This window comes from Uranotaenia lowii, chromosome 3, assembly GCF_029784155.1.
Source record: "Uranotaenia lowii strain MFRU-FL chromosome 3, ASM2978415v1, whole genome shotgun sequence".
Lineage (NCBI taxonomy): Eukaryota > Metazoa > Arthropoda > Insecta > Diptera > Culicidae > Uranotaenia > Uranotaenia lowii.
In genome coordinates, this window is record NC_073693.1 from 332,216,708 (window position 1) to 332,237,210 (window position 20,503).

The window sequence follows — 20,503 nt, forward strand, 5'->3', positions numbered from 1 at the left end:
GCAACTCGAGACCCCATACACCCAACCTTCGGGTAGTGGTCATATCACCTCTTGTTTACAACTCCGATTCTCTACCTCCCCGTGGTGCTAGCTGGGGTGCGAGCAACCTTAGCGGAAATCGGGTACTCAACCCCGGTGGATGCTATGGTCGCATGCAGACTGAGATGGGGGGCAAACCCCTAATTCCAAGGTGTTACGCGAGCAACCGTGCCGAAGGATGAATGGGCAGGGGGGTTTAATCCTGCCCTCTAACGGAGCCTGTGGGGCACCAGGGCGCACCCCACAGTATATAGCCCTTACTGTGTTAAAGCAGGGCACTGACACAGCGGACCGTTCCTTCCCTAGCTACTCGTGGGATTCAAATTATGAACACACCAAATAAAAATAAAAATAAAACGAGTGCCGACTGCTTGCCTCAGCCGGAACCTATGGAAGCCACAGAAGGTGAGCTCGAGAGACAGCTCTCAATCGAGTCGTTCACGGGAGTGCTATCCATTTCCTCTTCCGCCTTGGACTCCCCCGCGGAAGATGAGAGCAACGATGATGGGGTTAATGTCACCATCAAAAAGATCGACACGCCAATCAAAGTAAAAAACTTTGATACTCGGCAACTAAGTGGTGCGGGACGGAAGCGACTGAAGAAGTATCTCGCTCAAAATGTACCGTACGAAGAGGCTATGCGCCTTATTTCCACTGCTAAATGCACACCACCTGCTAAAAATGCAAAACTGGCTCGCAGTGGAGAAAACAGTGGTTCGAGCAGCGCGGAAAAGTCAAATGCCAAAAAGGCAAAGGGACCTTCAGACCTTATGACAAAACCGGATCCCAAAGAACCAACTAAGTCTCGACCACAACAAAAAGCAAGGAGTGGGAGGTCGAATGGTGCCAATCGCCCAGTGAGACCGATCGAGAAAACAAAAAGCCACAGAAATGGCAACCAAAAGCCCTCCTACAAAGAGGTTGCTAGCTCTGTTAGGGTTGGCATACTTGCCAAAAACTACCCAAGCACACAGCTGACGACAGAGCAACTTAAACTGATACAACAGGCAATAAAAAGGGCAGTTCTCGGCCAACGGTTAGAGAAACTTAAACCAAAATTTGCGCAGTGTTGTTACAAATCTGGGTTCATGGTAGTGACATGTCTTGATCAGGCCACAGCGGACTGGCTACAACAAGTCACACCAGTGCTCAAACCATGGGTATATGCAGAGCTCATTGCCGTTGGGGAATCCCAAATTTCTAGATCGGAGATTTTAAAGGCTCACCTACCAGGAGCTGCTGAAGACGACATCGAAACTGTTCAGGCTACTATAGAAAGCCAGAATGAGGAGCTGAGCACCGAAAGCTGGAGGTTCTATAATATCCAGAAAAGGAACGAGGCTCTCGAAGTGGTCGAAACCGTGGACGAAAATTCTTTGAGGGAGTTAGAGAAAAGGAAATTCGTTATCTACTACGGATTCGGTTCCAGCAAAATCTGGAAGTTAAACCGGAAGAATCCAACAGACAGCGGTGTTGACCGAGGGGAAAACACAGTCAAAGCTGCTCAAGGACCTGGGCTGCCTAAACCGGGCCTTGTAAAGGACCAGTCGGCGATAGACCAAGTCCGATCCGCAGAAGGAGAGACGATTAGCAAAGGTACCACTGAGGTCTCACTAGATCTCAATGAACTGGAGTCTATGAACCAGGGCCAACCAATGGACCAGGGACAGGACCTCGGGACTAACGAGAACAATGAGGAGAGCCACAGTGGATCCAATGCCAATTGCTCACCGGAAGGAACTGGGAAGTTGTATAAGGGCCGCATTTTGGAACTTAATCAACAGAAACCAGGGCCGAGCGGGATGAGCAGCGTTGGGGGTATTTCAACCTTCCATAAACCTGTTAACACAAAACCGAAGACCGATAAAACGGCTCCGAAAACACTGAGCACATGGAGCAAACCGAAAAAGGGTAGTCAAACATGTGCAAAAGGCAAAAAGCCGGTGCAATTCCCCACATCCACGGGCAAAGCACTACCAAAATAAACACCTTAAAATGTTTCCAGGTGAATCTTCACCATGCCGTAGGAGCCTCGTGCACACTACTCAGAAGATTCGCCGCCGAAGACCTGGATCTTGCCTTTATCCAGGAACCTTGGATTAACAAGGGTAAAGTTAAAGGGCTATACACGCCGAATGGTAAGATTCTATACGATGAAAGCAGTTCTCACCCAAGGGTTGCTTTACTAGTAAACAATAGAATTAAATTTACTCCCTTTACAGAATTCATCAGCGGCGACATTGCAGCTATAAGGGTCGAAATACCAACACCGAAAGGTAAGCACACGGTAAGTGTAGCGTCAGCGTATTTCCCCGGAGATAGCACCGATATACCCCCACCGATGGTTGTAGAATATATGAGAAAGTGCCGGGCTCAGAACCAGCAATTCCTCGTATGCTGCGACGCCAACGCACATCACACGCTGTGGGGAAGTACCGATATCAACGCAAGAGGTGAGTCCTTACTAGAGTTTCTTTCACAAAATAATATCGAAATTTGCAATGAGGGAAACAAACCAACGTTTATAACGAGAAATAGACAAGAAGTCCTCGACTTAACTCTATGTACACCACTACTTCTAGATAAAATTAAAAACTGGGAGGTATCGGATGAAGAATCACTGTCTGATCACAGACATATCTCATTCGACATAGTGGGAGGAGTTATAATCAAGGACGTTTATAGAGATCCCAGGAAAACCAACTGGAGTCTATATAAACACACACTTGAAGCTTGCAATCCTTTGTTGGAAACGAAAATACGAACAACAAAACAATTAGAGGAAGCTGCAAACAGGTTCACAAATAAAATTATATACGCTTTCGAAGCCAGCTGTCCACTCAAGGAACGTGTTTCAAACAGGAAAGTTCCTTGGTGGAACAGACAACTAGAAAAGTTGAGGAAAAAAACAAGAAAACTTTTCAACAAAGCAAAAGCTGACTCAAGCTGGGACAATTATCGTAAATCCCTAACAGAGTACAATAAAAACATTCGAAAAGCTAAGAGGAGTAGTTGGAAGCACATGTGTGAAACCGTGCAAACTACACCCGAAGCTGCCAGACTCCAGAAAGTTCTATCAAAAGAACATTCAAATGGACTGGGTCAATTGAAGAAAAAGAACGGGGAGTTCACTACAAACCCAAATGAAACGCTTCAATTACTACTAAGTACGCATTTCCCAGAGTCCATTGAAGGAATAGAGATTAATGACACTCCGATTGAAAGACTCACTCGAAATGTCAGACGTGATGAAGCACTTCGCAAATCACGCACAATCTTTACACCTTCAATGGTTGACTGGGCAATAAGTACATTCGAACCATTCAAAGCAGCTGGTGAAGATGGAATTATACCAATTCAAATACAGCAAGCTAAACAAATGGTAACACCTGCCTTGGTAGAGATGTTCGTCGCCAGTATGACCCTCTGTCATATTCCAACTCAGTGGAAGAAGGTGCGCGTGATCTTTATCCCGAAACCAGGGAAAAAAAGATAAAACACAACCTAAGGCATTCAGACCTATTAGTCTAACGTCCATTATTTTGAAAATAATGGAGAAGATACTTGACGAGTATATTAAATCGCAGTATCTTCGCTTAAGTAAGCTAAACAACTTCCAGTTCGCTTACAAAAAAGGTATGTCCACGGTTACGGCCTTACATACCCTTACACAAAAACTAGAAAAGACTGTAGAGGCAAAAGAAATAGCACTCGCTTTTTTTTTAGACATTGAAGGGGCATTCGACAACGCATCTCACACTTCAATCGAAACAGCTATGAAAAGACGAGGGTGCCACTCGGCAATTGTTAACTGGACTAGTGCGATGCTAATAAACAGAACCATTTATGCAAGCTTGGGAGGACTTACAATCAAAGCCACACCAACGAAGGGATGTCCCCAAGGCGGGGTTCTATCACCGTTGTTGTGGTCCTTGATAGTGGATGACCTCCTAAACAAACTTGTATCCATGGGATTCGAAGTTATTGGCTTTGCAGACGACGTAGTTATTATAGTTCGGGGAAAACATGAGAATGTGCTGTCTAATAGAATGCAAACTGCACTCAACTACGCACTATTTTGGTGCATGGAAGAGGGACTAAACATAAACCCTTCCAAAACTACTGTGATAGCATTCACTAGGAGACGAAAAATCACACTAAAACCTCTAACATTAGATGGGGAAGTGTTAAACCTCGAATCACAAGTGAAATATTTAGGCATAGTACTAGACTCAAAGCTATCATGGAACCCACAGATAGAGCATGTAATCGCTAAGGCTACAACAGCTCTATGGGTCTGCCTCAAAGGAGTAGGGAAAAAATGGGGACTACAGCCGAAAATTATCTACTGGATATTTGCAGCTATTATAAGACCCAAAATCTCTTATGCCTCCTTAGTATGGTGGACCAAAACTATGCAAATTACGGCCCAGAAAAAACTAGCGAAGCTCCAAAGACTAGCAACGCTAGCTATAACTGGCGCAAAGCGAAGCACACCGAATGAGGCTCTAAATGCACTACTAAATATTCTGCCTCTACATCAATTCATTGAGTTAGAGGCGGAACGTAGTGCCTTGAGACTCTCCAAACACAAAACTCTCTATGAAGGAGATCTTACAGGACACCTAAAAATCCTAAAGAAATTTAAATTAAACTCACTTATTGTGAAAAATGATGACTGGATGGAGCCCATTTTCAACCTAGACATACCATACAATGTAACTATCAATGATAGGGACGTGTGGGAGTCAGGTGGACCTGCGGTTCCTCCCAGATCGATCCTATTCTTCACTGATGGGTCAAAAATGGATAATAGAACTGGGGCAGGGGTTTTCGGACCTAGACTCAGGATCTCAATTCCTATGGGAAACTGGCCAACAGTATTCCAAGCTGAAATTCAAGCAATTCTAGAATGCACTTTAGCCTGTTTGAAAAAGGGATACAGGTACACAAGTATCTGCATGTTCTCTGACAGCCAGGCTGCTCTCCGAGCACTAAGTACGTTCACATGTTACTCCAAACTAGTTTGGGAGTGTATAGTTGCACTAAGAAACCTGGCCATAAGGAACAGAGTATCTTTATTCTGGGTACCAGGCCACTGCGGTATCCTAGGGAACGAAGAAGCAGACCAACTAGCTAGGGAAGGATCTCAGGGACTGTTGATTGGACCTGAACCTTTCTGCGGAGTATCGAGAAGTGCCTTAACTATGGAGCTCAAGAACTGGGAAAGCACCACTATTGTTTCCAACTGGAAAACAGCGGAGGGAGCAACTCAGGCAAAAAGATTCATTGAACCAAGCGCACGACTCTCAAAAAACATGTTGAACTTAAGTAAGCACGAATTAAGTACTTACACAGGTCTCTTGACCGGACATTGTCCAACAAAACAGCATCTCAAAAGGATAAACATAATTCTGAACGATGACTGTCGGTTCTGCGGGTTCGAAAAAGAAACTGCAGAGCATCTTCTATGCAACTGCTGCGCCCTCCTAAACAGGAGAGAGCGTGTACTTGGGGCAAAGTTAATAAGCGCACAAGACATATGGTTGCATATCAGCCCTAAAAAGGTTATATCATACATCTTTGATATTATACCCGATTGGGATAAAATGCTTAGTCAGCAATCAACTGTCACTCCAATCAATAGTGCAGGTGAACCTGACAGCATATAGTAACGCGGGGTAAACACCACAATAGATCAATTACTGGTCGCAGTGGGCTCTCCCCTACAGGAAAAAAAAAATTGAATAAAATTCCTCAATTGAAATAATTACAGCTCGAGGCGTTTCTTGAAACCCCCCCCCCCCCTTTTTCCATCCTGAGATTTTAAAACTCATGCAAAAAAAAAAGTTTTTTTTAAATCAAGAAGTAGAACCCCTCTTATCCTAGCTACGGTTATCTGAGATTTCTCGTTATCCAAGCCACCACCGAGATTTTGTATGAAAAAAGTTGGATTTTGTCCTCGCGATATATTGTTATGCTATTTAATCAAGGTTTTCGACGTGTTGAAGTCTAAATTTGCCTTAAAACGTCGATTAAATAACATATCAAAATACGTGTATCTACCAAGCTAAGTATGCGCCTGGATGATATGCAAAATCATAGCAAAAGCATAGGGTTTGTCATTGTATTTTGTGTAATTCGAGGTTTTACTCATCTGCGGTATTTCTTCCCCGAATACAACTCTGGTTGAAAAGGCTCACGCCGCCGAAGTACCATCAAGTAGCCATTCACCGCTCAGTCACCATTTACCGCCCAAAATCACCCTTTTATGTGTATTTTGAAAATAGAGGGATGTTTTTCCCAAAAATAAGACTTCTATTCTGTGTTGGCATAATTTTTCGACCATTTCACTGAAAAAACAAATTTGGTTTTTCGTTTGCGGTCAAATTATCAAATTCGACGCCTGTTAGCTAACTGAGCATTCATGTGCTCCTGATGCAAAAAGGGTTTTTGTTTCCTAAAAAGTACATATTTGATCTAAAATCGACTTTAAACGATAGTTTTATTTTCGTAGAATAGATTTGCATTGGAAAATTTTCGATTTTTTCAATAGTTGTTGTTTTTTGGAGCGTTTAGTGTTAGGGGGGATGGGAGGGTTTCACATTTGCTTATGATCTCTTACTAGGGGGGTAGGGGGGGTTTCCAAAAATCTTACGTATGAAATGTTACATTGATAATTTGTCACAGCCATACGAAACCATATCACTCAGGTTTTATTTTTATTTCTCACTATCTATTTGTTGGTAATTTTTGATGTTATGTTATTAAACTTTTAATCTGCTTTAATAAATAAAAAAAAGGTGCTGGTTCTATAAAATTAAAAGAGAGCCAATTTAAACCAACATGTCAAAAAATCTTACTTTGTCTTACCAGGGGGGGGGGGGGGGTGGAGAGGGTTGAAAATAACCAAAATCGTGCTTACGTAATTAGTGAACGACCGCTATGTAAACAAAAGGGTTTGTTCCTAATGACCGGTCACGCACAATTTCTTTGTTTTTAACGCATATATTGTGTCAAATGTGTAAATTTTAAGTAGCATTTAGTTTGATTATGTTAGAAATTGATGTTTTATCGCTGAAAGTAAACGGTTACTTGAGGCTGTTTGCCGGGAATCATCATTTTGTCAGTCAACGCACTTTGTTAAATTTGTACAAAATTTACAGGAATTTGTACAAAATATGGTTTTGATAGCTCCTTACATGAAAAATACTAAAAAGAACCGTTTCCGTGCTGTTACGATAGTTTTCCTTAACAAAACAGTATCGGTAACGGAAAAAGCCGAGAGGGCGGTAATAGGGCCAGTTGGACTTCCCCAAGTTTAGATAATTATTTTGAATAGCGTACTTTTTTCGCATTCCACTAAATTTTTTATTGATAGTAGAGCAGTTTTGAGATGTATTGGAAAAGAAAGCGAATAAAAATCTGCCATAGTTTTTTTTATTACACATGTTTGAAGTTGAAAAATCGCTTAACTGGGCGGTAGATGGTGACTTGATGATATTTGCTTCTTGCATAAAATAATTCTATGGAACATAGATCGACATCTAAATTACTTAACGTCGGAATCTAAAACTGAACCGCGAAGAAACCACCCCGGGAAACACGAAAATTCAGCACTCTATATTGTCGTGATTTAACGATTCTTACGATTCTCAATTCAGAGATTTACTCAGACACGTCTGTCACTCACAAGAATAGATCAATGACTGACTTAGCTTTGTTTGTTTTGCCTAGGTTTGCCAAAATTACAAACGTTGCCGAAGAAATTTATTTTATTTTATTAATCTTCAGAGTTGCCGAATTCATTAATTAATATATTTTAATTTATTAAATTTTATTTATTTTCTGAATATCCTTCATCTCATCTCTACATTCCTTCTCACCTTTATTCTCAATTGAAAATTTTAAACTTATCGACTTTTTTTTTTCAAAATTTTATTTTCTAAATATCTTTCATCTTTATTCTACATTTCATTCTAATCAAAAGCTGTTTTTTATTTTTCCAAATATCCTTCATTCTATTTCTTCAACCGATTCTTAACAAAGGGTTTTCAAATTTATGAAATTTTATTTAAATTTTATTCCTATTATTATTAGGCTGCTATCACAAAAAAGTTGTTTCTGATTGGACCCCCGATGGAATGACGGATTGGCACAAGGAGCGCAGATTTTTATGGCTGCTGCTATGAAAAAATGGTTACAAACAATTTTTTCGTAGCAGCAGCTTTAAAATCTGCGCTCCTTGTGCCAATCCGTTTTCGTAGCAGCAGCCATGAAAATATGTGCTTTTTGTGATTATTCAACCAACTACGCCTTTTTTGTGATTTTACGATTTTTACGAATCTCAATTCAGAGATTCACTCTGACACGTCTGTCACTCACAAGAATGGATCACTGACGGACTTTGTTTTGTTGTTTTGCTAAGTGTTGCCAAAATAATGAAAGTTGCAATAGAATTTTTTTATTAATCTTCAGAGTTGCCGAATACAACTATTACAAAAATTTTAATACGAATCAGAAACAAATTTTTCGTAGCAGCAACCATAAAAATCTGCGCTCCTTGTGCCATACCGTCATTCCATCCATTCCTAATCTGTGCTTTTCCAGTTGATCTTTTTCACTTAAGGCCGAATCAGAAACAAACACATATCAGAAGCAGCCTTAAAATCTGCGTTTTCCGTGCTTATCTGTATTATTTCCAACGGGGGGACAAATCAGAAACATTTTTTTCGTAGCAGCAGCCTTAAAAATCTGCGCTGCTTGTACCAATCCGTCATTCCATCGGAGACCGAATCAGAAACAACTTTTTCGTAGCAGCAGCCTAAAAAATCTGCGCTCCCTGTGCCAATCCGTCTTTCTACCAGAGGCCGAATTGGAAAAGATTTTTTCGTAACAGCTGCTTTAAACATCTGCGCTTCCTGAGCCAATCCTTCTTTCTACCGGTGACCAAATTACAACCAATATTTTTTTCGCAGCAGCAGTCTTGCAAATTTGCGCTGCCTGCACGAATCTTTCTTTTTTAGCGGAGGCCGAAACAGAAACAAACTTTTCGTAGCAACAGCCTTGACAATGTGCACTATTTGTAATAATTCCACCAACTAATATTTGTGATTTTACGATTTTTACGAATCTCAATTCAGAGATTCACTCAGACACGTCTGTCACTCATAAGAATAGATCAATGACTGACTTCATTTTGTTGTTTTGCTAAGTGTTGCCAAGAAAACGTTGCCATTGAAATTTATTTCATTAATCTTCAGAGTTGCCGAATACGACCCTTATTTTATTTTTACTATTGATAGATCCTAGGCTTCAGCCTTTTATCTTTAATGGTGTTTACAGTATATTTATGAAAAAACTAACTTTAGTTTATTTTTGATTTGTTCTCTGGACATATTCAGTTTTATAACGTTAGCATGTGCATTGTATTTAGAGCGCCATCATTCTGTATATTGGTTCATTGCAAGCGTAGTTTTGAATTCGGTTAGGGAGCTGGAACGGTCGTATGCTGCGTAGACTGCTACGTCCTTCGTTAGGAGAAATCTGTGACATCAAATACGGTGAAAAATATTTTTCACAGGTGAAATCCTTCAAAAACAACATGTCGATTGATTTTCTGCGATTTTCTAATGATTCCAAGCCAACCAGCATACACAAAGCTCGATATTCTGGCATATCTTCTTGCCAGCCAAGGTTTCTCAAGGCGTACCTTAGAAATCGTTTTTGAACTCTTTCGATTCTATTCTTATGAACATTGTAGTATGGCTGCCACACAATACTGGCATATTCGATAGTGGTTCGGATAAGTCCAACATAAATAGACGATAGTATAAGGATTGTCCAACTCGTGACAAATCCTGCTAACCATACCGTACATGGAATTGGCTTTGGCAACGACTTGTTCGATATGTTTCGAAAAACTAAGTTTTGCATCCAACTCTACGCCTAGATCTTTCACTGAGAATTTTCTTGTTACGGAACTGTTGTATTCAAGACAATAATCGTGCACTATGTTGCTAATTTTCCTTGAAAAGGTGATCACGCTGCATTTTGAGGCATTGATTTTCAAACCAAAATGGCTGCAACACTCAGAAAATTTGTTAAGCGCATTCTGTAGAACCATACAATCCTTGGGATACCGAACAGGAAGGAACATTTTCAAATCATCCGCGTAGATCAGCACAAACACGTCACGCAGCGCTTCGGGGAACTCGTTCGTTACAGTTATAAAAAGTAGGGGTCCCAAGTGACTCCCTTGAGGTACGCCGCTGTTGACCAGGAATACGCTGGATCTCGCGTTCCCAAGTTTTACAAACTGAACTCTTTCCATCAGGTACGAACGTATCCATTGTAGACTAACACCGGTGATTCCATTTTTGCGCAGCACTGACAGAAAAGCTTTAATATTGATAACGTCAAAAGCTTTACACATGTCTGTGTATATGACATCAACTTGCGAACCCTGCGTCATCCATTGAGAAGTTCGGGAAACAAATTCTGCTAAATTCGTCACAGTAGATCGCTTTTTTAAAAATCCATGCTGAACATCTGCCATCTTTCTTTCTAGCCATGGGTACATCTGGTCGTAAATTATGCTCTCGAACATTTTTGGTATAGCAGAAAGAATTGCTACCCCTCGATAGTTTTCAGCGGGCAATTTTGAACCATTCTTGTGAATAGGTAAAATGTGTGAAATCTTCCACAGTTTGCTAAACAAACCATCACGAATGGAAGCTGAGAAGAGCAATTGTAGAGGCTTTTCAATAGCGCCCACGCACTTTTAAGAAATGAATTTGGAATACCATCAGGTCCACTTCCTTTAGATTCATCGAGCTGAGAAATTTTCTGCCGAACATCCGTTGTCGATACGCTCAATTCTGGCATCACCTCTGCCGTGACTTGCAATTCTAATTCTGCAACCAAATCGTTTGCGTTGTAAATGCTGCGAAAATATTCGGCAATTTATTTTAATTGATTAAATTTTAAATCGTATTTTAGGCTTTCAAATAACCTTTCATGATTATTTATATTAAAGTTGGTCAAAATATTGGACGCATAAACAAATTTTAAAACATTATTTGTTTTTTTTTAAGTTTGATTTGAGAATGAGAATAAACCCGGGCAAAATCCGAGCTGTTCCAGTGAAATCCGGGCAACCGGGCAGGATCGGATTTTTCCCAAATTCTATGTTGAATATCCGGGTCAACCCGGATAAAACCAAGCATTCTGGCAACCTTAATCTAAGCGTTATTATTCTCTGGAGTAAAAGATTATCTATATAATATCGGAAAGCAATTCTCATTATCAGGATGGTTTCTCTATAGATAGTTCGCCAGTTGGTTTATCCGGACTTGCCTGGATATTTGATACAAATTTCGATAAAAGTCTGGTCCGGGCGGATGCCTGGATTTCATTCAAAATTGGATGGATTTTGCCCGGCTTCATAACTTTTTTGCAAAATAGCACAAAAAAAATCAAATTGAGACATTAAAATTTATTATTTTTGCATACAAAAACGAGAAACACTTTCTTGAAAAGCCATGATATTGAGAACAATCACCTTCAAAAACCATTCTTTTAAAAGTTTACGAGTCATCCAAGCGTATTTCAATCCATTTAGTAAACGGGTCACAAATAACGAAGTAGATGTATTTATGAAATAAAGTCCTCTCTTATCTGCATTCAAAATCTGACTAGCAGACATTTATTTTTTCCAACGACTTCTTTCAAAAAGCATTTTGAACCCTATTTTGCATTTAGGAGTAATAAAAAAAATGTTATTTTTTTTAAATCGTTTATATGTCGGAATCGATTATCCGGTCCAAAAAACAATCTGGTGAACGCAGAATCGTGTCCGACCTGTAATCTCAGTTTCGGCTCTAATTTGATAAAAATGTCCTTCAAATTCAAATGATCTTACAAAAATGCTTTGAAATCTACAAGTTGCTGTTATCTAAAAAAAAGTGCTAAAATGAGGTGTTTTAAGCTAAATCGGTTTCTTCGTACTCTCCAACTCGTGTTCATATCCCAGACCACGACGTGGAATCCCTGTTTCACATCATCCGCTTTTCACTTCCATCTGTACCGTTGAGCCGTCAACACGTACGCCGGAGCATCGTATCGTTGCTGTGTACCTGCAGGAACATTTTTACATTATTTATTTTTTCCTTACCTGTTTTTCAATCAGCACTTTTCAGTGCTAAAATTATTTCTATTTTCTTTTATTCATATTTTTCTCTTTTCTTTCCAGCATGGGGAAGTCTTCGGCCGGCTCAAGGGCCGGAAGAAAACGGATTGCTGAACCTAATCCAGGGCCATCTGCCAAAAAAGTTGAAATTTCCAATTCATTCGATGTCCTTCATAACATCGGTGATGAGGAAATATTCATATTTAATTCTGATAAGAGTACTAAGAAACCTTCTTCTTCTTATACTCTTAAAAACGAAAAGGTTCCACCAATTACGGTCACGATTCCTGACTTCAATGCCTTTCGGAAAGAAATCGTCACTTCCGTCAAGGATGTGAAGATTTCTTTTCAAATCGGTCGAAGGGGAACTGCTCGTATTTTGGCGGAATCTTTTAATGATTTTCAAAAGGTTTTAAATTATTTGAATAATAAAAAACACCAATTTTTTACGTACGACGCCAGAAGTGATCGTCCATTTAAAGTTGTACTTCGTGGTCTCACTGGCGATCAGACACCGGATGAGATCACAGCTGAATTAAATTCTTTGTTAGGTTTTTCTCCAATTCAAGTAATTCAAATGAGGAAAAGAACCAACACGAATAATACCAGTAGTGTTGGTTTTGCTCCTGAACTTTATTTGATCCATTTTAAAAAGGATCAGGTTAAAAATTTGCAAATTCTTGAAAAGGCTCGTCTTATGTTTCATTGTCGAGTCAAATTCGAACCTTTTCGTAAATCTTCTACCAATTTTTTACAAAACATTACGCAATGTCGTCGTTGTCAAGCTTTTTGTCATGGCACTAAAAATTGTAGAATGAATGCCAGATGCATGTTTTGCGGCTCATTCGATCATGAAAAATCTAAATGCCTTTTTGGTGGTGATAAGCCAAAAACAGAATTTTTTAAGTGTGCGAATTGCGCAGGTAATCACTCCTCGAATTCGCTAGATTGTCCCATCAGGGCAAAAATTATTGCTTCTAGGAAAAATCCCAAAGTTTCCAGAAAAGTTTCTTCTCCTCTTTCCTCTTTTTCGTCTTCACACGTCGGGCCGGCAAACAACCTGCCTGTTCGCGGTCAGCCTCGGTCGACATTGGAATCACGGCTGGGTAATACCCGAAGTGATTTTAATGTTACCTGTGCTGAATCTGCGCCCCAGACTCGTTGTTTATCGTTCTCAGAGGTGGTTGAAAATGGGTTTCCCTCTTCAGGTTTAACTAATAAAAATGGGAAAAAACCAAGTCTCAACGTACATGCGAAGGCTTGGGAAAATCCCCGAAATTCAAATACTGGTTCTTCTCCTTCATTTTCTGATCCTAACAATTTTGTTGATTTGGGTGAGATTACTGAGGAAAAATTAAAATTTTTGCATCAAAATTTAATGGAAATGATGCAACTTATGTTGAAAGCAAATTCAATGTTTGAAGCTTTCCAAACTTCTTTTAATTATGCTAACAAAATTATTATGACTTTACGATTCCCTAATGGATCCAAATAGATGTTTAAATATTATGAATTGGAATGCTAGATCTTTGCTGGCTAACCAAGATGAATTCTTTTTATTTTTGAAAACTCAAAACATACATATTGCTGCCATCACTGAAACTTTTTTAAAGCCAGACAATAACTTGAAAAGCAATGCTTTCTTTAAAATTTTACGAAATGATCGACTTGATCGACAAGGTGGGGGTGTAGCTATTGTCATCAATAGTCGTCTCAAATTTAGACTTCTTCCTTCTTTCAATACAAAAGTCTTAGAAACAATTGGAATTGAATTAGAAACTTCTATGGGGAAAATTATAATTGTTGCCGCATATTTGCCTTTTCAATGTAGCGGTGAACAGAAAAATTTTTTGAAGGGAGATTTACAAAAACTCACCAGAAATAAATCTAAATTTTTTATTATTGGTGACTTTAATGCAAAACACCGATCTTGGAATAATATTTCATCAAATTCAAATGGGAATATTTTGTTTAATGACTGCTCTGCAGGTTATTATACTGTTGAATATCCTAATGGGCATACTTGTTTTTCTTCAATTAGAAATCCCTCCACAATTGATTTGGTTCTAACGGATTTAGGCGAGCATTGTAGTCAATTAGTTACTCATGCGGACCTCGATTCAGACCACCTTCCAGTAACATTTTCTTTATCTCAAAGTCCCATTGAAAACCCTTTAAAATCAACTTTTAATTTTCAAAAGGCTAACTGGGAGCGATATATGAATTTTATTGAACGTATTTTAGATGTCAACGTTCCACTGAATTCAATAGAAGATATTGATTTGGCTGTAGAAAATTTGACAACTTCAATAGTCAATGCTAAAGCTGCTTCAATACCTAAAGTTAAACAAAAATTTAATCAACCTTTAATTGATGATGATCTTCAGTTTTTGATACGACTGAAAAACATTCGTCGACGCCAATATCAACGTACTAGGGATCCTTATTTGAAATCAATTTATTGCGACCTTCAAAAAGAGATCAAACGTCGTTTAAATTTCATTCGTAATGAAAATTTTGCTAAAGCAGTAGAGGATATAAAACCCTACTCAAAGCCATTTTGGAAATTAACTAAAATTTTGAAAAAGCCCCAGAAGCCAATTCCTACTTTGAAAGATGGGGATAAACTTCTTTTAACTAATTCAGAAAAGGCTAAAAAATTAGCCCAACAATTTGAGTCTGCTCATGATTTTAATTTAAACGTTGTAAGTCCAATTGATGCTCAAATTTCCCTAGAATTTGATGATATTCTTTCCAAGCAAAATGTGTTTGAAAGTTCTTGTGAGACAAATATTGATGAACTTAAATTGATTTTCAAAAAATTTAAAAATATGAAAGCTCCAGGGGAAGATGGGATTTTCTATATTCTTATTAAAAAGTTGCCTGAAAGCACTTTAAATTTTTTAGTTAAAATCTTCAACAAATGTTTTCATTTGGCTTATTTTCCCAATAAATGGAAAAATGCCAAAATAACTCCAATTTTGAAACCTGGAAAAAATGCTTCAGAGCCTTCAAGTTATCGACCAATTAGTTTGCTTCCTTCTTTAAGTAAACTATTTGAGAGAGTTATTTTGAATAGAATGATGATTCACATTAATCAGAATTCTATTTTCCCTGATGAACAATTTGGTTTTCGTCATGGACATTCTACTACACATCAACTTTTGAGTGTAACTAATATGATTAACGCTAGCAAATCTGAGGGTTATTCAACTGGTGTTGCTCTTCTTGATATTGAAAAAGCTTTTGACAGTGTTTGGCACAAAGGTTTAGTAGCTAAATTAGCTCGATTTGATTTTCCTGTATATCTCACCAAAATTATTCAAAATTATTTGACTAGCCGAACCTTACAAGTAAGCTATCAAAATTCATGCTCTGAAAGGACACCCATTAGAGCTGGTGTCCCTCAGGGTAGTATACTTGGGCCAATTTTATATAATATTTTTACTTCTGATCTTCCTGATGTACCAGAAGGAAAAGGTAGAAGATTATTTGCTGATGACACTTTGCTTTCAGCCAAAGGTCGAAATTTACGGGTGGTACGCAGTAGATTGCAACAAAATTTAAATTCCTTTTTGAATTACTTGAAAAAGTGGAAAATTTCTCCTAACGCTTCCAAAACTCAACTTATTTTATTTCCCCATAAGCCAAGAGCAAATTTTTTAAAACCTAATGAAAATCATTCCATAACTTTTAATGGGGTTTCATTAGAATGGTCTGATCACGTGAAGTACTTGGGACTTACACTTGATCGGAATCTTACTTTTAAAAATCACATTGAAGATATTCAATCTAAATGTAATAAATACACTAAATCTCTTTATTCTCTCATCAACAGGAAATCCCGGTTGTGTCTGCGAAATAAGATGCTCATCTACAAACAAGTTTTCCGACCAGCGATCATGTATGCAGTTCCGATTTGGTCTAGCTGCTGCGCGACGAGGAAGAAAGCCATCCAGAGGATTCAGAACAAAGTTCTGAAAATGATTTTGCGGCTTCCACCTTGGCACAGCACCGAAGATCTTCATCGGATTGCGGGCATTGAATCGATCGAAGAGATGGCCAACAAAATCATCTCCAACTTCAGAGGCAAATCGATGCAGTCTTCCATCGCAGAGATTCGTTCTCTTTATGTTTAGTTTAATTTTAAGATAGTGTTTAGTTTTAAGTATAAAATATTTTTGCTATTACAGGATGTTCTCCTACATTAAAAACTTGATTGCGCTCAGCAAATTTAAATCTTATAAATAAATTTTTATAATCTAGTTACTTATAGGGCTATGAACAGTTCATTATTGAGCTGAACACCTAGTTTAATGCAATAATGTAATATAAGTGTAATGATGATTTGATACAAATAAAGACATATTTTAAAATAAAAAAAAAACATCATCCGCTTTTTATTCCAAGAACTTTCGATGCTAAATATGGACACGTCGATGCTCCCAAAATGTAGGGGAAAGTCGGGTAAGACGGACACCCTAAGGTAGAATCGCAATAAAAAATCAGATATTGCTATTTTCATCGCAGTTTTCGTGCAGATGAGCAGTTTAGGTTGTTTGCTATCGCATTAACCACTGGAATTAGTAAATTTCCTTCATCAAGACTGTTTTTATAGCCATCTAAAAAATGCTTGCAAATTACACTTTTCAAAAATGGTCGGGTAAAACGGACACTGTTCAGAAAAGGTATGGGAGAATGGGGAATCATCGGCCACTTTTTTTCGTTGTTCCATAACTTCTTTATTATAAAAGATAAAATGAAAATAAAAAATGATTTGGTTTTCTACATTTTCAAGGTATCATAAGGTTTTTCTTTTAATTTTTAATAAGTTATTTTCCCTAAGTTCTGACTGTTTGAAAAATAGCAATATTTATTGGATTTTAAAAAATGGTGGGGAATCATGGGCCACCAAATCCAAATTGACCAAATAACATGCAAAGTTTATGAGTTGACCCAAAACTGTGATTTCCTAATTCATTTCGTTATTCAAAAGCAATTTCAGATGATGAAATAAAAAAGCGAGTTGTGTATGATCGCATAGATTCTAAAATCTGGCTCGCGAACGTTTTGGCAAAATTTCTTATATAGTATGGACAAAATATTTTTCATAACTCTTCATTTGGCATAAGAAAACTTTGCAGATAGGTAAAACGTATTTCAAGTTCTGAATGTGTATAAAAACATAAAAATATAGGTGATTCAAGATGTGTGGCCCATGATTTCCCACAAGCTATGATTTGCAAATTGGTTGCGTTTGTGTGACTTATTGATGTTTCATCAAAAATTCCTTTTCCACGTGAAAGATCATGACAAAATTAAGATCATAAGCGTATGAGCATATTTTTGTTATGCACTTTAGGTTCCCCATCGATGAAATTAGCGGGTGTTTTTTTAATTATGTAAGTAAATTTTCTAACTTTTTTTAGCTTGATAAATAAAAGAAGCATATGATGCGTATTTCAGTCAACAACATATAGGAATATATGCTCACGCAAAGCGACGACGATGACAGATGGTTTGAGATTTTTATCTCATCACACATCTTAAAAGTGGCCCCCGTTTCGCCATGGCCCACGATACCCCACCCTCCCCTACATTTTGCCGCAAAAATTGCTGGAAATGTAGATATTTTTATGAGTCAAGCATAAGAAAACGTTTTTAAACCAAAATGGAACCAACTGGTACGAGCTTGGAAGCGAAACAGTGTGGTTTCGAAATTCCGTATTTTATAGGCGTTTTCTTCACCGGAGATCCTGTTTTTACAGTTTTTATGGCCTGTTTGAGATGTTGAGTGCTTTTCGACCGGCAACTGCTCTTGGCAAGGTCTTCTGAAGGCATATGGAGGCTCAAACCGATGAAAAATTTAAAATACCTGAAGAAACTTATGTGCCCGTTTTACCCGACCTTGAGGTGTCCGTCTTACCCGCCTTAGCAACGTTTCATGTTCAAGCCCTTTGACCGAAACTCGCTGATTTTCCTGATGGTTAAAACGAAGCCTCTTCCTTTGAAAACAGTTGAAATTTTCGAAAATTTTGCGAGTTCTGAACTATTTTATGAGGAAATAAAATTACATCAAATAATGGAATTTCTTGCAAAGGTGGGAGCGATAGAAGGCGACACGTCTCACCGTGAAATCTTCAACAATGAATCTTACTTCTTGGTTCCAAGAAACTCTCTTGTCAACTAGCAGTGCAAATGGGACGAGGATGAGTTGAGTCGGTGGATCCACTCGATTATCCCAAAGGTAAGCTTTGTTTAAATCCTAGCTTAACAGTTTGGAACTATGTCGGGATTTTATTCGTATATTTTTCCGTTTCATATCCAATCATTATTTCTTGGACGCGGTACCCTATCGCTTTGATATTGCTGGCAGCAATTTGTGCAGTTGTGGCCAAGGTTACCATGATATCGAGCATTATGTTGGCCCTGTGAAGATCACCTTGTCGCAAGATCGAATTTCATAGACTCTCTTCGGGCCCTAGGAAAACCTCCTAACGTCCCAGTGAGAGATGTGATAGCTGTGCTAGCTTTAGACTACCTACATGTTCGAAATCTATCTTTGAACTAAAAGTGTTAAGCTAAGCAAACAATTGTAAATACAAAAAACGAGTTTGTCTCCTCTATCCTGAAGCCCTGAAGGTATGAGCCGTTTCGAATATTTACAAAAAGAAAGTTAAAATCGGTATAACACAGCGAAGTACATCGGTTTGAAACTTTTTTTTGTAGCTCGTAGTAATTTATGGTATGGCATTTCATTTTAAGAACATTTTTACCATGCGTTCAAGTTCGAGCCGAAACTGTGATTTTGCAGAAACAGTAGAAAAAATCAAGGCAAATTGCGGTAAGAACTTGATTGGCGTCGAGCGACCCCATAGCGATCTCAATTGAGCTCAAAACTGCCATGAGGCCTTCTGCTAGACCAAGGAACAGTTTCAATCCTTTTCTGGACCACCCTAAACTACAGTCGGTCTTTAACTGGTCTTTATAATTTTTCCTAGTCAGACGAGACGTTCCCTGTTTTAAACTTATTCGAGCAACCAGTCGAATGCGCACATTAACGCCTTTCTGAGAGAAGCCCTTAATAAAAAAAAAACTTGGAAGAGCTGCGCTGCAAATGTCGAGGTCAAACGAATCATTCCTAACGAATCTTCCCATCATCAATCAGTCACCCTAGGGGAGTGGGACAGGACGGGCTCTGAATATTCTACTTTTCTAATGATGCACTCCATCGATTTCACTGGACCGGACCGCACCGGGATGGAGAGGAATCAAATCCGTTCACGGAGCGCAACCTAGCCTATAAAATAAACTGCAATTCCCACTAATAGAAACGGCCGCGTTACTTCCATCCAACCTTTCCCGAAGATCATCAACACACCGTTAGTAGCCCTTCCTTCCCAGCCAGCACCTGAGGCATTAAATTTGCATCTAATTAGGCATCATCAAGCAAGCAAGTTCCGTGTAGTGCGGCGTTTAGAATTCGCGCCATGCCATATCGTACCTGTAGACACCGTAATGCTTTCCACTGGCCCGATCGCCGCAGATCGAACAGAGATGCTTGGAACCGCTGAGCGGATGATTTGGCGGATACTGTTGGTTGGAGACGTTGGTGGGGGTGGTGGAACCTCCGCCTCCTCCCCCTCCCCCACCTCCTCCTCCGCCGCCGGAGTTCTGCTGCTGCTGATTCATACTATTCTGCTGACTGTTGACATTCTGTTGCTGCTGCTGTAGGGCTGCCGCCACTTGTTGATTGAACGCCCCCGGACTGCCCGGGCCGCAGTTATTTCCGGGCGAAAACGGACCCACGGTACCGTTCAGCAGCGAGATGTCTGGTTTGAGGTCCGGTTTCATGTCCTGCGGCGACAGGGGACCCATGTGACCGACCAGCGCCGCATCGAAACCTGGAATTTAGAAAGAAAGAAAACGAAAATTTAATTGCTGTAGGAGAGATAACCTGTGGATCGGAAGTTTTGTTAAAAAAAAAAAAATTTCATGTTAAACACTTTAACATAAAAAAATATTCGTTTCAGAACAATAGCCATGTCATTTTGAATAGGTTACAGGCTGTAGGCTGTTTGAATTTAAATTAAGACTTATTATTATCCTTTATAAGCCCTACTCAGAAATAAAATGTTGATTATTAATTTTTTTGGTTAAGTTAGTGATCAAACGGTGAAACAGAATAATTAAAGAAATTAATTTTTCAATACTTAAAAAGTGTGATTTTAGAATATGTTTTCAGCAGAGTATATTAGAGTAGAGTATATGACA

General features: G+C 38.9%; 1 protein-coding gene across 5 annotated transcripts in view; it reads right to left on the reverse strand.

Moving 5' to 3' along the window:
• Positions 1-20,503, reverse strand: part of LOC129751174 (protein ultraspiracle-like) — a 146,503-nt gene that overhangs the window by 24,694 nt on the left and 101,306 nt on the right. For all 5 annotated transcript variants that reach the window (XM_055746528.1, XM_055746525.1, XM_055746527.1 and 2 more), the window contains one exon: positions 19,734-20,133. In XM_055746528.1, coding sequence (XP_055602503.1) covers positions 19,734-20,133 — 400 coding nt within the window. The remainder of the gene's footprint in view (positions 1-19,733; positions 20,134-20,503) is intronic.